Source organism: Cupressus sempervirens, chromosome 4 (assembly GCF_028749045.1).
Source record: "Cupressus sempervirens isolate cs-2001-9-10 chromosome 4, ASM2874904v1, whole genome shotgun sequence".
In the NCBI taxonomy this organism is placed as follows: Eukaryota; Viridiplantae; Streptophyta; class Pinopsida; order Cupressales; family Cupressaceae; genus Cupressus; species Cupressus sempervirens.
This window is the reverse complement of record NC_143121.1, coordinates 444531625-444548467: the sequence shown is the minus strand read 5'-3', so window position 1 is coordinate 444548467 and position 16843 is coordinate 444531625. Positions and strand designations below refer to the sequence as shown.

Below are 16843 nucleotides of genomic sequence, written 5' to 3'. Positions count from 1 at the left end.
GTTTTACAAGAAAATGCACCTGAAGAACTATTAGCTCAGAAGCAAGAACATGGTGTTTTTCAAAACAATACAAAAAGTTTTTGACATGAGAGGTCTGCAAGTGAGGGTGTTGACCAATCTTGAAAACTTGAATGCTGAAATGAAAACTATCGATGATCAAACTCCTATGCCAAAGTTACAACACAATGTGAAGTTGATTTTAGATATGGTAGAGGTAGATATTTAGAAGTTTGATAATCAAAATTTAAGGCACGAGAGAGAGTCTATGGAAATATACTAGAAGGAGAAGGAGAAACTTTAGAAATAGACTACACAATAGAAACAATAACTAGACAATATAGAGGATATTATGGGAGCCACTTGATAGAATCTAGGACAATGTAGTGGTAGGTACTATGACATTGGAATCACTTGCAAGTGTCTTTGAGAATTTACAATCCAAATATTAGGAGGAATAAAAGTTGTGCAATTTGTCATGTATTGCATCTGCATTTGCTTATAAGATTGTTTCAAGTATTAGCACAATCTCCCTACGATGATCCCAAGTATCTATTTCTTATGAGAGTGTTTCAAGGTTGGGAAGCACTTCAAAATCCTTTGCATGGTTTAGAGGTAATATCATTGTGGCAGAGGCTTCTGCAAGGGAATGAGCCCCATGATTATGACATTTACACAGAGGCAAAACTTGCTTCTTCAACTCCTTACACTCAACTCTTCACTGAAGTTATTCTTCTAGCAGTGAGAATAATTGCAACAAATTCCTAGAAGCCAAGGGACCCTGAACTTGTGCTTACATTTTCTGGAGACATGGGATAAGTTACTTCCAACTTCAGTACTTCTTATCACTCTAGATGATATAGTGATGCCCAAATTAACAACAATAGTAGATACTTGGGATCATCGCAAGGAGAGTGTGCCAATACATGCATGGTTACATCCTTGGCTACCATTGTTGGGCCAGTATATGTAGCCTTTATATCCAACCATTTGTTATAAATTGGGGAATGCACTTCATGCGTTGCATGCAATTGATGCATGTGCATATGCAATTTGATCACCTTGGAAAACTGTATTTGACCTTGCTAGCTAGGAATAACTGATTGTTTATTTTATTGTACCTAATCTGATGATAGTTCTACAAGAATTTGTAATCAACCCAGCTAATCAGAAACTAGAGTCATTTAACTGGGTTATGGCTTGTTTCTTTCTAAAAATATCTGCTATGATATGTTTTTGTAAAATTTCTTTTCAACTTGGCCCATTTTTCCTAGTCTGCATTATTTTTGTATAGGATCTTGAGGTAAGTCACTTAGCGTAGGTTGAGTGAGTTTTATTATTTTATTATTTGGATTCTGGAATATTTATGCAGCTGGATCAATTTTTTGTTGTGCTAAGATGTAATAAGAACCTTTAAAAAGATCTCTTTGTATATATAAAGATATACACGTTTGGAAGGAAATATAAAGAGATACATGTTTAGAAGGAAAAGAAAAGAACATGTACATAGCCCTTGAAGAAAACCACAGAGCAAGGGCACATAGATCAAAAGGGCACAACATGGAAACGAAATCATAGAGAAAGGGCACAGCAACAAAATCAAGAGATCACAAGGGTGTGACAAATAAATGCACCAATCATAAGGGCACGACAACATTCAAAGTTCTCCACCCTCTTTCGCGCTCATCTCTCCACAAACAAAACAAATGGGGAATGATTTATGTCATATTTTCTTTTTTTTAAAATTTATACTCATGGGGGCATCGCAATTATGATGACAATGTCAATATTGTGATGACGTCGGGGACAATTGCAAAAAAAAAAAAATTCACCCACAAATTACACTGCCATCACAAATTGACCCCAAATGTTGTAGTGACAACTAGAAATGCTTAGATTGAAACAAATGTTTTCATAGACATTCACAAATGATTACTTGTCTCTTTATTTATCCTAAGACTCCAGCTTGCATCTTTTTATATATATAGTTAGTCTGGAATTTTGATTATGTAAGATTTTTTAGCATCAATGTTTTGGATCAATTGCATCTTTTTAGTTAAAGTGGATTCATAATATATATATCTATATGTATGCTGCTATAATTGAGTGTGAAACTTAGAACAAAGATTTCCCTGCTTTTCCTATAGATGTAGCCCTTAACAGTGAATAATTATTTCGTGTGCATTTATTTATTTGGCTAAATTCTAATTTTTTAAATTTTCTCATGGACTATTGATTAGCTCAAAGAGATGGATAATAAAGTTACAAATATTAATAGTTGTTGCGAATACAAATTTCCACAAACCAACAAAATACTGAGAACATTTTGTCTGATTCATTAGCTCAATTTAAGTCAGTCTTTCTACATAGTAAGAAGGCAACCAGACTGTTAAGCAAACTTCCTTTTAACTAGTTATTTCTTTAAAAAACTTTTTGAACAAATTCTCGTAATTTTCTGTATGCATCCAGTATATTATAGAAGTTATGTATTTGGCAAATGATTTTAACTTGTGTGTAAACAGATAGTAATGTTACTCCAACAAGCCCACACTTTGTTGAAGACCTTTGTGGCTCTCATAAAGTAGTAGTTATAAACACGGTTAACTAGGATGTTGAAATTGATTTATACAATTATTTATATGGATAAACAAAGGGGATATGAAATGACATGGAAATTGGGTGCAATTTTCTACATATCCACTTGGTTGTAATCTCACTTTATTTCCTCTTTTTTACACCTATCTTGGATTATTACCCTACCCAATTCACAAGATGTGAAAAAAACCACAAAGTGCAATGGAAAATAGAGTGACTCTGTTTCATGACATGTGAGTTGTTTCATAGTAGATCCACTATGTGGGATTAATGGTATCACATATTGTGGTTGCCGGAGGCTTAGTGTGCGAGTGTTGAGGTTGCGGAGATTGGATTATGCAAAGTGGGCAATGGAGGAAGTCGTCTTCTCTCTAAACAAGCCCTTTTATTGGTACACATTGTTTGACTTATTCTCTTACGCTTCAATGTCTTCATTGCCCTAGTTATAGACTTTTATAAAATTAATTTTGTATTAAACTTAAAGAATATGGTCTTAATAATTGACTAACCCTTAGACCTATCAAGTACAAGTGCTAGTTTTAATTGTCTAAACGAAAGAACAAGTCCAAAGCACAATCCTAACCTCATAGTGCAGTCCCAATGTTATCCTTTATAATGTAAATAAAAGTTAATCCCTAATAAACTTTTAAAAAACTTTCCAACTTTAAGATAAGACTTTAAAATTATTAACTTAAACAATATCACAAAGTAAATGCCACACTCTTTAATTATAAGATTATCCTTTTCTTCTTGAACAAGAAATATTTAGTCTCGTGAGTCCTAATCAACAATGCTTTCACCTTTAACGATGACTTGACATTGTTGCGGAAATATAAGGTAGGTGAGCAGGAAATGTTGACGAAACGCCCCAAGAAAGCATGGTGGCATCGACTAGGAAATGGGAAAATGGTTGAATATAGTTGGCAGTGGGTCCCACCTCAACTGGTAGTTTGACTCAGCGTGTTGTGGCTGTACATGTGTCCTCGGTGGTCATATCTCTTTCTCGTCAATTTCGTAGCGATAAAAAAGGTTGCTATATCATATCTGTCTTTTGACAGGTTCCACTATTTTGACCGCTAAAACGCCGCCTTATTTGAAAACTTCGCGCGCCGTTCCAAGTGAAGTGCGAATGGAAACTTCTCATGGACGGCATTTTCCACAGCGTGCCCGAGAAGAAGATGCTGCACCGGCAATAAATGCCCACCGAGTCGAAGCATATTCTATCAAGTTTTGTATCTTAGGAGTGCTTAGTAATTGTATTTTCTCAAGTCCTTTTGGGACTCGGTTTCTGTGCACAGAAAGTTGAGAGAGGAATTTTGCCCATTGAACCTCATCTTTGTAAGATGCCCTCTGTAGTTGAAAAAGCCCTTGTAGGAGAAGTAGTAAAAGTTTGTGAGATTGTCCTTGGGATCGCTGTTCGGAAACTGGCTGAGGAGGCAAACCTGGTGTTGCACTTCAGAGAAGATTTCAGATGGTTAAAGAGGGAACTCATATATGTGAGTGGTTTTCTGAAATATGCTGATCAACAGTCTCGACAAAGCGAGGATGTTAGAGAATGGCTGGAAGAAATTCGAGTTATTTGCTTGCTTGCGGAGGACATTGCGGAGGAATGTGCTGTGGATTCTCTCTATGGAAATAGTTGGATTCAATGGATTTATCGGTATCAAATGGGGCGGAGAATAAAGCGCATCAAGGATCGCATCAGATCTGTTATTGAAGAGGGCAGCGAGCTGAAGCGATTGCACGACGTTTGTGCTGCAAATGAATTAGCATCATCCAGTACGTCATCCCAAAGGTTAGATCGGAAGAGATCTAGCGTTCTGCCTAGCGGCAGCGATTCAAACACAGTGGGAATAGACTCAAAAGTTGATGACCTTCTCAGATTGCTGGAGAATAGTGCCTCTCCAGTTATTGCAGTGGTTGGCATGGGCGGGATGGGAAAGACCCATCTTCTTCAGCTTGTCTACAACCACAGCAACATTAGAGAAAGGTACGAGAAATCTATATGGCTTTCAGTTTCTCAGTCTTACTCTGTTTCTCAATTGCAGAAAGATTTAGTCTTCCAACTAGATAAAGCTTTACATGAGGAAATTAAGGATAGTGAACTAAGTGAGCAGGTATTAGCTCAGTTAATTCATGAAAGGGTTCAAAGAAAAAGGTGTCTAGTGGTGTTGGATGATGTGTGGAGGGCTGCCAGAGAAGATGATTTTTTAGTTAGACTTGGCCTCTCAACCGCAAAGAGTAGCTCATGTAAAATTGTGGTGACCACGAGAAGTAAGGTGGTTTGCGCAAATTTGAATGCTCAAACTTATGAGATGCAATGTCTGTCTGATGAAGACTGTTGGAGGCTTTTCTGTGTTTATGCGTTCGATGGACCTCAGATGATCAAAAGAGGGCCAGAGAAACGTCTGGAAGAAGTAGGTCGTATGATTGTGAAGCAATGCGGAAATCTGCCACTGGCCATCAAAATAATAGCCGCATCTCTGGCAAAGACCAGAATGCCAAGGGACTGGGAGTCCAAGCTCCACCAGCTGCAAGGGGTGCGAGCTGGGACTGCCATGGCCGATACCATAATGCCTATTCTGAGGCTCAGTTATGATTCCTTGCCTGGAATTCTTAAAGCCTGTTTTGCTTACCTTTCCTTCTTTCCAGAAGATGCGAAGATACATCCCGAGTACCTGATAAATTTGTGGATTGGGGAAGGGTTTATTCCAGCAGGAGAGGGCCAGTATAATGCAGCATGGGACTGTTTTTATCAACTTGCCAATCTCTGTCTTCTTCAACTATTTGAAGAAGAACAAGATTTAAAATTTATTTTAACAAAATACTGTAGAGTTCACGATCTATTGCTTGATTTGGCCATACAGGTATCCAGAGAAAACAGAAGTGTTTTTTCTATTGAGGAAGTCTCCAAACATGGAAATGCTGGCTGGTGTCGGATTCTACTAGGGAAGAAAGATATAAATGACAAGAACATCTCAGAGACTCGTCCTGTTTGTCTCCGCACGCTCTCATTGTCTCAGAATCGGGGGATTAGAAGCATTCCATCAAACTTGTTTACCGCTATGAGAGGACTGCGCGTTCTCGATTTGAGCAAAACAAGCATCTGTGCATTGCCTGAAAGCGTTGGAAAGATGAAACTCCTCAAAGTCTTGAATTTGCATGGTACAAACATTGAGGAGGTACCGGAGTGTGTGAGACATCTGCAAAGTCTCTTGTTTCTTGCTATGCCTCTTGCATGTAAGAGATTACCAGTATGGATAAATGAAATTAAATGTCTTGAGCATTTACAGTGCCGGGGTGTTGAAGGTCGCATTCCAAAAGGAATATCGGAACTGGTCTCTTTGAGAGCACTGCAAACAAGGCTTTTGGATCTGTCCGTGGAAGAGGACGAATTCCTCAAGTCAGAGGATTTGAACAAGATGAGTCAGCTTCAAGAACTGTGGTTAAATATTAACCATGAAATGGAGTTGGAACGGATCCGTGCGTGGCCGGTGAAGATGCGTCGTCTATTTATTGGTAATACGAGCACGACAGAATTAATAGAACTTCCAGAGAAAATGGCAGAAATGAAAGATTTAGAAATTCTTTTACTAGGGGGGTTTGCAGTGCCAGATTGGATATGTTCTTTTGCAAATCTGAGGGAACTCTACTTGTATGACTGTCATTGTAGTAATTATCCAGAGTTGCAAACACTGCCCAATCTAGTGAGTTTGGTGTTGTGGGGGAACAAAAGGTGCAGAGAATTGCCAAGAGCGTTTGGAAATGCGGGAGGGTTTCCACAGCTCCGCTTTCTCACAATATATGACTTCACTGAATTAGAAGAGTTTCCAGAATTGGAGGAGGGGGCGATGGAATGCCTAGAGAAGTTCAGTCTAAATGGTAAAGAGCAATTGGAACGATTGAACAAATTTGAGATGGTAAATATTTCTAATTCAGGAATTACTGAGGTAAAGGATAATTTTAGGGTTCGTTTGGCTGCTAGTATTAGCAAATATTATATTTGTTTTATATCTGGAATTAGTGGGATGTTGATTTTGTTAATTTGGGTTTTGCTGAGTGGAATAAGTCGAAATAAAAACTGATTTAATTCCAAATCTAATTTCACCTCTTCGGGTGGAATTAACAAATCCTCACTTTGGATACTCATATTCCAATTTCAGTCTGAATTTGTTCCTACAATCTGTGTTCAAGTCCTGTAAACAAGCAAAGCTTTATTAAGGAAATTGAAGAATATTAGCATGAAATGAAATCCATCAATACTCATGTAACTATTACACGATTATTTTTAGAAAGAAAATTATTACGAGATAATAAATTAATTTTATTTCAATCTAGGTTTATATTTAAATTGTATAATATAATTTTGTTTACTCCAAAATAAGGAATTGACTCTTTGGTCTATTTTGTCTTTTTACTTGTGGTCACATACAAATATTTGTCATTCGATGTACCATTACACTCTTAAAAAACTCTAGTTTATGTATAACTCGTACATTTGTCTTTACATCCTTCTTTCTTTCAAAATTAATTTGCTCATTAATGCCTTTATGCGAAATAACGAGAGGTTCTTTGGATCTTGGAGGAGGATAAACTTCTCTATCCAATACAAAATTTCCTTTCCAATATAGATGTATCATGTCTAAATATCATACATGGTTATCCTACTTTAATACACATAATTGATGCTTCTAGAAGTGTATCTATTATAAAATTAAGTGAATCAAATGCTAGATTATAATAAGCTCTTTAAATATTGACAACATTTCCTTTATATAAAAAATTGTCTATTGAACCAATTCTATTTAAATGAGAAATACCATAGAATTCTATAGTGAAAAATCTAGATTTTTAGATAAAATATATGAAAATAGTTTAAGATTTTCAAATGGTATGATTCCTAAATGATCATGTAGAATAAATTAAACAAACACACATAGAAAATAGATTCAAAAAAGAAAATAAAAAGAATATGTCACTACAACATGAAGGGGGGTTTCAAGACACTATTGGAGACAATTTTAAAGTGAATTGTCACAATTTGAGATGGAAAAAAAGTTTTGTATTGTCTTACATATTGTCTGTAAGCGAGTGTCTTAAACTATTGTCATAAATTATTGTCTTATAAAGACAATAAAGCACAACACTATTATTGTCTCTTAAAGACAATTTTAAATAAAGAACAAAATTGTTATTGTCTCTTAAAGACAATTTGTGAGGCCTCACCCTGACCCGTTATAGCCTGGATGTTTTATTTATATTTTGATATTTGAGACCTTGATATTTTGACAGATTTAGATGGATAGTGGATTTTCTTTATCTATGGATTTGATACTATAGTAGTGTCTTACATGGTTATACACACAAGGAACCTGTTATTGTATAGGAAATGTTTGAATATATGTGGATGCAGTTTTATGACATGATATTATTAGATTTTGATGTAATGCAAAATGTTAATTTTTTCTGAAGATTTTCAGTATGAGGCTGAATAGTAATTTGATTATGATGCTTATGATATACAATTTTGATATCTTAACATTTCGAGTGGAATAAATTGAAGGTTTAAGAAAGGATATTTAATTTGAATTATGTTAATATGGATATTATGGTTATTTACATTTACATTATGTATGCTTATTTGATTCCTTGGACTACTGATGCTCGAGTTTGATGTGCAAGAAGAGGAACCATGGAAACTTAACAGGGAAACAAGGTATAGACACATGTTTAAATGACTTGGCCAAGGTGAATCTTTGTAAGATTCATAAACCTCGTTGTGATGTGCTTATTTTGTAAACGTGAGATGTATGTGTGTGGTATGTTTTTCATGTGTAGATTTTGAACGTGTCATATGTGACGTTTTAGTGCATTTTGTGTGTGTCACTTGACACTTGCGCTTGTTATGTGAAGTGACATGTTATTCGTCAATGGATCATGCGGCCACCTTATTCCGTGTTAAATGCCTCAATTGAGGAATTTGATTATTGCCTTAGTTAGTAAAAGGACAAGGTTATCACCTTGGGGAATTTGAAATTTGAATTACCTAGCTTTGGGAGGGTCATAAAGTAACTTTAAGGTAAGTTGTGATTAAAATTAACCCTACCCATGTTAGTACTATAGGTTAGGGAGCTATTAATGACCTCTATGGTGTCTAGTGGACCTAGGAGACCCCATGAAAATGACATTCTTCATTGAATTCGAAAATGAGAAGGATATAGATAGAGGCATGGCTAAATGGGAAACTCACTTGGCCACTTTATATCTTTAGAGACTATTAGGGTTTGAAGAGGAGGGAGCTCTACTACAATTATTCATTGCCTTGCTTGGAGAAAGGTTGGTACCATGGTCCATGAAGTTCTTCATTTTGCATGTAGACTAGAAATGGTGTTCTTCATTTCATGATGAGATTTTAGTGTATTGTGGTGTGTTTTTGAATAAAAGATCTTTGTTGTGTGTTGCATGTGAGTAGTGTTGTGTGAGTCTTTCTTTGATTTTGCTTGTTTCATGTTATGTGTTTTGTGAATTGGGTGTGAGGCATCACTCATCCTTGGGAGGGAAGAGATGCTTGGGTGAAGGGGTTAGTTGGGCTCACACATGTAGTTGAGAAATTCTCCCTTGTGTGGATATGGTTGTATACGTTCTATGGTATGTGAATTATCTTGCTCACTTGCATCTTGGGAGGTATAAGGAGGTATGTAGAAGGGAAGATGTTGGTTGCCCCGAAAGGGCATTTTGATATTGAAAAGATGTGTATTTTGTGAATGAAAGCTATGTAAATCCTCCTCATGGTGAGAGCGCACCTTCACCCTATTCTTGATTCATTTGTTGAATCTTTGTGCAAAACCTTTTAATGGGAAGTGTTGTGATGTCTTGTGCTAAATCTTGTCTTATTGTTGTGTACATGCATGGCATGTGAATGTGTAGAATGCAACCGTCTATGCCTTGTTTCTCCAAGCTCGGTGAGTGGTCTCCTTGAGGCCTAGGTTGGGAGGTGAGCCTCCATGGTTCCATTTTGTCTCTCTTCTTTGTTGCAGGTATTCACTTGAAGAGTTTGGAAGTTGATGGTCATGAAATTCTTTTTTTGCATAGAAGAAGACCTTTATTGTTGTGTTGAAATGGAGAAAGGAACTCCACTTTATTATGAGAATTCATCATGTTGTAGAGTGTTGCTATTGGTTCCATGTAATTGCTAAAAAGTGTAATTGTGAGATCCCTTGTTTGCAAGTTTTCTATCTTGTTATGCCTTGAAAAAAAAAAAACTGAACATAAACATTTGACACCTCTAATTTCTCAAGTTCTAGGAAAATTGTTCAGTTGTTGAATGATCAGTATTGAATTTAAACTTATTGTAAAATGTGCATTTGATAACAATAGATTTGGATGATAGCTTAAAATATGAAATCGGATGTCATTAGAAATTTACTAAATAGGAAAGTTATGAAATTTTACTTGTGAGGATTTCATAGAGTTTCATATTAGTGTTTTCTTGCAATTAGAATTAGATAGAGAATTGATAGTTGTTAAATGTTATAGTTGCTTATTTGAAAAGGAAATTGTAGCTCATAATGATATAGTAGTTCATCTTTAATGCATTTTAAATGACCATAGAAATTGTATGGAAAGAATTAGTCTAATTAGTGAAGCTTAAAGAAGTGATGTAGGTGCATAAGACTCTCTAGAAAATGTATGTAAAACAAACAATTAAAGTTTCCCAAATTACAGACATTAAATAATAAATAAATAGAATCAATACTAGCTATCATTATATCATCAAATATAGTTTACAAGTATTAGTCGCATTAAGAAGTGAAAAAAAATAATATAAATATATTATATTAATCAAGTACCCTTTCCATATGGGCGACTAGGGCATTTATGGAATGACAGGTTATAGTTTAAAAAGACACAAAAGAAATCAATAAAGTTTAAATTAGGGGCGGTCACATCCCTACGCACTTCCCTAGGTAGAATGGTGAAAGGATATATATGTTATACTACACAAGTCAACTAAATCAAATTGTCCTCAAGCCTTAGTAAAGACTCCATCATATTCTAGGCACCTCGCATCTTGCAAATCCCATTAAATGTGGTTGATGGGCTGTCAAGTGGAGTTCTTCCTTCCTTATACCACCAAGTCGATGCAAAACCACGTGAGCAGCAAAACAAGGATAGACGACCATGCAGGAAGGTAGGTGAAGAGTTTAATGTTTAAACAAGACAAAGACTTTAACATACTTCCTTTATTCAAAACATGCCCTTCTCCCTCCTAGGCACCTAGCCCTAGGCATGGCGAAATTAAGAATAACTAAACCCTCCTCCCACTCACACCTAGGAATACATAGCAAGCACGTGGCAGCAAGGGGTTTAAAACGTGAAATTTAGAAGCATCCAATGTACAAATGAAGAGTTTAATAAAGATTGTTTTATTTGGAGATTATGAATAATGTTTTATTTGAAGTTTATAAATTTTATATATATATATATATATATATATATATAAGGATGAAATTTGGGCCTAGTTTAGTTATTTTAAATGTGAATTTGAAATGGATAATGTTGTTTGGGATGTTAATGTTGTCTTAAGTGTTACCTTATGGTAATTAGGATAGCAAGTGAGAAGTAGGAGGAATTTAAATAAAGTTATTCATTAAATTTTGGGGTTAATTTCAATATGTATATTATTTTAAAGATAATTTGATTATGTTATAAATTAACCTTAGATGTTTGAGGGGGTGTATGTCAAATAATAATTATAATAGAAATTGAATAATAATAATAGTGGCAATAAAGAAAGATAAAATTTAAGAAAATAATAATAATAAAATAGAAAATTAAATGGTAAAATTGATATAGCATCTTCTTGTTATAACTTTGGAACTTTCAATAACAAAAATTGGAAACTACCTATGTATTTGAGATGTTCAGATACGGTACAAAAAGGGTGAGAGCTCACAACCATTTCACCCTGCATAGTTTTGAACTTAGTTTAGGTAACCACTGCAAGAGGATCTCCAGATCCATTTCCGGGTGAACAACTTTGTACTACTAACATTCCTCATTCCCTCTTGGTTCAAGGATTAGTTGTGTTCTTACCATCACTCTCTTCATCAAAAAAGAAAAAAAAAATTATTGGTTGTGTTTTCATCTCGTAGAAATGTGGCATGACACAATTAAATCTTTATAGAAACGATTATGTTTTTAATCTCACTTATTATCTTTCTTAAGATGATTAGACAAGAGATGGTACACAATAACAAAATAATAAAATCATTTTATTTAATATAAACTAAAATATAATTCATTCATTCAAGGCACGATGGATTTGAACCACCATCCCCTGCTTTAATGCAAGTGCTCGACCATTGAGCTAGCACCTTTTAAAATAAGGAAAATTAGAAGTAAGGTTTTGCAAATATGAGCTACAAGATGGGAGAAAAACAAATTAATTCAATAAGTAGGACCATTGGTGGTGAGCTAGACTTGCATGTGGATAGATGGTGCTAGGTTTGGCACATTCAAATCTCACTCTCAAGGTTGCTTGCTCATCACACAAATGTTTGAACAAATTAGATGAGAATTAAATTTGTTTTAATTGTAGACTACAAAGCATGATTTCAAATGTTGATTAAAAGCTTTTGATAGTTTAAAAAAATGAATTCGAATTAAAAAACCTTTGTAGGTATTTTCTCTATGTGTGTCGACGTGAGGCTTTGAAAATGAGTATGCACATACAACAAAAAAGAGATTTTAATTGCAGTTGATCTGGTACACATGCACATCTAATGTGGAAGCAAAGACAAGCATGTAAATCGTTTTTCATCACCACTTATGCCAAGAATGAAAGTCGATAAAAGTAACTAAAGTATTAAATCAATTATAAATTGATGCATTCCAAGAAGACCATTCAACTCCAATTCTGAACATGACAATACACATCAAGTAGAAGTTGAGTCGCCTTAGGGAAGTTGAATGGAATATTTTTTTTTAAAAAGGGGGAAGTGCATTCAGTTTAATAAAAGATGGAAGTGCATTGGAAATTAGGGAAGCTATAAGAAAATAGCTAAGAAAGGTGTAGTAAGAGGGAAAATAACTCAGTGCCTATGGACTAATAAGTGTGTGGGAAGAGGAAAATAGAGGAAACAAAGACAAAAGAATGCATACCAAAAAAAAAATACTATATTGCAAGAAGAATAATGTGTGGTTGAAGAAAGACGGGGATTGTGTTTCTTGTTTGGATTCATCATTGATTATGGAAAAGTGAATCTTTCTCTAAGACAAATTTTAGAGTTCAATATTTTGCAAATTGATGCAATTAAAATATAAGTTATTTTTTGCGTGCTTCGATCAAATCTCTCTAGATGCACAAGGACTTAAAACTATGAGTAGTTTATACCAAAAACTTGCTGGTTTAAGTTGAGCATTGCCATTCCTATTTGGAAGCTGATGTATGTGAATTGTTTTGATAGGCTATAAACACTAGTTTTTGGTTTTTGGGTTTCTATCATAATAGTAGAATCTATTCAATCAAATAAAGTAATTTTTAACTAACTTGATGTGTATTTAGTTGCAAAAGCTAATGTTCCAAGCATAGTAGAGAAGATAAAGTTATCATGTGATATTTCCAATTTTGAAGAGCACTTCCCCAATCGAGAATTCCTACACAAAATAATGCATGCCTAATTGTAGTTAATCCATGAAAACAATTTGTACTAAAGCATCTACTTAGCTTTATTTTAAATAATGTAAGACAGAAAATTACCAACAAAGAAAACTTGAAATATATTAGTACCCACAACTTCAAGTTTTTGTAGCTTTGATAAAATCACTTTGATTCCAACATGTTCATTGAACCACCCAAATATATTGTCTGATCCATGAGCTCTGAATCTCTAATCATTTTCTTGAATGTAGATAAAATATTTGTCACATTTTATTGCTTTATATATCCACCTAGCTCCTCACAACAGTTCATCCTAAGAGAACACCCAAGAAAATCAATTTAACTAATATTTTGCTGCAGTATAATCTGAAAGCATACCACATTTATATACTTTTACCTCTAATTATGAAACAAGATCATCCAACGCAACACAAGAAAATTCATATGTGCCACATTCATTTTTGCTAGTTTGCTCCATCCAGCACACAGTCCAACACCAAGGGCTTATGAATCTATTATTTCCTTATGCCAGAATGGAGTTATAGCCTAAAGAAATTTGAAATTCAATCATCTCACAACGTTCATACTATCTGATCTATTCAAATTTAATGCCAGATTTGGAATTTCAAACAAAATCAAGACTGCTCAAATTAGATTGTTAGTACAATTTTAATATTAGTAAGTTTTAAAATCACCAAGCCTTCTAGAACTGAAGCAATAAATTGCACCAATCACTCATCAACTTAAACACCTCTCATACACTCTACTCCAATACTCAATAACCATTAATCATGATAATTGATAATTAAAAGAAAAAAAGACTACAATGCTAAACTATAACCATTATTGAATAACAATACAATAATATAGTACTAAACAAGACTACAGTACTATAGTAACTAAAAAGACTACACACTGCTCCAATGATCAATAACCATTAACATTGACAATACCTCTTCCACTAAACTAAAAAAAAAAACCTCTAATCCTTATTGTGTTTACATAGGAACATCCAAATTATATTAGCTTCTTCAACAAAACCTACCCATTAGTAAGATTCCAATAAACTAAATAAACAATTCAATGTCTACAATATACTCTTTTAATCCACACCGACATGTACATGGTTACATAGATATATACAAGGATATGGCATGATTGAAGCAGGACCAGTAATGGTGATGAGCCTTGCATTTGCAAAGAAACCATTACCTCTATAATTTGACTCAGTTGGAAATGTGGCTAGGAATGTGTAGATAAAGATTGTTGATTTGAACACAAGACTCTCACTTCCTCATTCTCAATTACGAGAGATTTGCATTCGCAGGCCATAGCAATGTATGAATATTTATTATGTATTAAGACTCATCTTTGAACACTCATACTAGATTGTGATAGTCATTAGAACATCTTACTGAACATGCATTCCCTTCTAAGAAGTTCAACATTCAATCATTAAACATGATGTGCAAGCAATAGTAGAAGCAGTCAATGTATTCCTCTGAATCGTGAGCACTTAGCTAGTGAGTTTCACAAAAAACTAACCTAAACATCATTAACCTAGAATCAAAGCTACAACTGATTCATGTTGAAAACATTCATCTACTATAGGTAGTATAATTATTGTCTACAAGCTCTAAGAAGATAGACTATTTAGTAATCCATGAGCCCAGTAAATCTTTTGTAATGCCTCTCAAATAAAATGTCTAAAAGGGATTGAGCTAGAGGCTCTAGATAAGTTTAGCCTCCAAGATCACTATCCATCTAATGGCTTTCAAAGCCATACAAATGAACTCAAATGAATGCTACTATTTAACTTCAAGAACAATAGAAATGGCCTTATATTGGCCCTGCTACATCATTTGACCAAACAATATAAAGAACATTAGATTGGCCTTCAATTTTCCTTACTACATAAATTGGATTTACTATTAAAATTTAGCACAACTGCTTTGCCTTAGAGATGCTTGGAGAGGAGACAAAAAATGAGATGTTCATCATGCAAATAGAGAACTACATCGAGTACTATAGATTTAAGTACAAATATTGATAATAAAAATAATAAAATAATAAACAAATAATAGAAATTGTAAGAAGTTGCAAATTGAATAAAGGTCATCCATGTGTATGTTTTGTTGCTACAAAATTGAATAAGGAGAGTTGACAAACATGGGATTGTTCGATTGAGATATTTAACAAATGGGGCATATGGCTAATGTTAATATAGTTATTATTATATTTAGGGGAGACTTGTTCATGGTATCTTCTAGATCAAAATAGATTTTGAGAAATACTTAAGGAAAATAATAAAAATATGTAGAATATGAATGTTGGTGCTGATGAGTTGTGGTTGCAAGCTTTGGGTTTAACAATGGAGGAAACACCATAGTTAAGCACACTCAGGTTGGAATAGTACTGGGATGGGTGACCTCCCAAGAAGTCCCAGTGCTTCACCCCTTTGAGCATCACCTAGATCCAATAAGTGCTAAGTGTTCCTTTTATTCTCATGAGAGATGGATTCATGTTGAATCACTACTCATGCAACATGGGTCAATGAGTTTGACCCAAAATCACAGTTAAATCCTAATAGCAATATCACAAGAGTCAGTAAATTTTGTTCTTTGTTGTCATTAATCATTCTTTTATTTCATGATTAGAGTGGAGAACACAAGAAGAATAGCTCGGTACTTAAAGATTTATTTAATTATTATTATTTGCTTTATTGATAAGAATATAAATGGTAAGAAAATTTGTACATTCAATCTTTTACTCACAATTTCCATATATAAGACTCTTCATATATTAGTTCCTCCCAAGTTAGGAAAATATTGCCGAGACTATTAATCCTATTTTTCTCAACCAATCAAATTGTCAAGTTTCTTTGGTTTATTTCTATTTCTAAAATGTTTAAAGTGCAACTTGAAAATTATTTACTCACAATATTGACATGAAGTATTTTGGGAGCCTCTCATTGGCTTTGCATAGGGTGAGAAGACCCCAACGCAAGAGAAGGCATGTCCTTCCAAGATCTGTTCCATCAGCAGCATGGAAACTTATATGATTCTCGATCACTGCATACTGACAACATCCTATTGCTAGCTTTCTCTGCCACCGTCTATGATGTGATGACAACTTAAGGTTTCTCTGCATGCTGCTTTGAAGTTGACATTTCTAGGAAGTGCACTTGTCTTAGCCTCTAAAAGCTTGTTCAAGACCCCCTTTCCCAATATTCAACAAAACATGATATTGCTTAGCCTATTCGCCTTATGTTTGTTCATATTTTAATTTTTTATATTCTGCAATTATGATTACATTGACTTCTTCATTGCAAATGCAAGTATGGTGGAACAAAGAGCATTTCTGTCTTACACACCGCCCTTACACAACCAGAGAAGTGTCAGCCTGAGAGGTACAATGCACCAGAACTATACCTCCGATCAGATTTTCAATAAGCTGTGGAAAATACTGAAAACCCACCAGGCTATTAAGACTGCATCTTGCACGTTGGGTACACTGGATCCAGTCCAGGTTGCCATAATGGGTGAATACTTGAATTCAATCTATGTCTCTAGTTGGCAATGCTCATCC

The 16843-nt window shown here is 34.6% G+C and overlaps 1 protein-coding gene and 1 pseudogene across 1 annotated transcript; both read left to right on the top strand.

Moving 5' to 3' along the window:
* The window catches only part of LOC149561912 (shewanella-like protein phosphatase 2), a 62233-nt pseudogene extending 58335 nt beyond the window's left edge, over positions 1-3898 (top strand).
* Positions 3731-6844, top strand: LOC149561911 (putative disease resistance protein RGA3). The gene has a single exon (XM_089825425.1). It carries the CDS (start codon positions 3936-3938, stop codon positions 6675-6677), a length of 2742 nt encoding a protein of 913 aa, XP_089681551.1. The 5' UTR covers positions 3731-3935; the 3' UTR covers positions 6678-6844.
* Positions 6845-16843: the final 9999 nt, after the last annotated feature.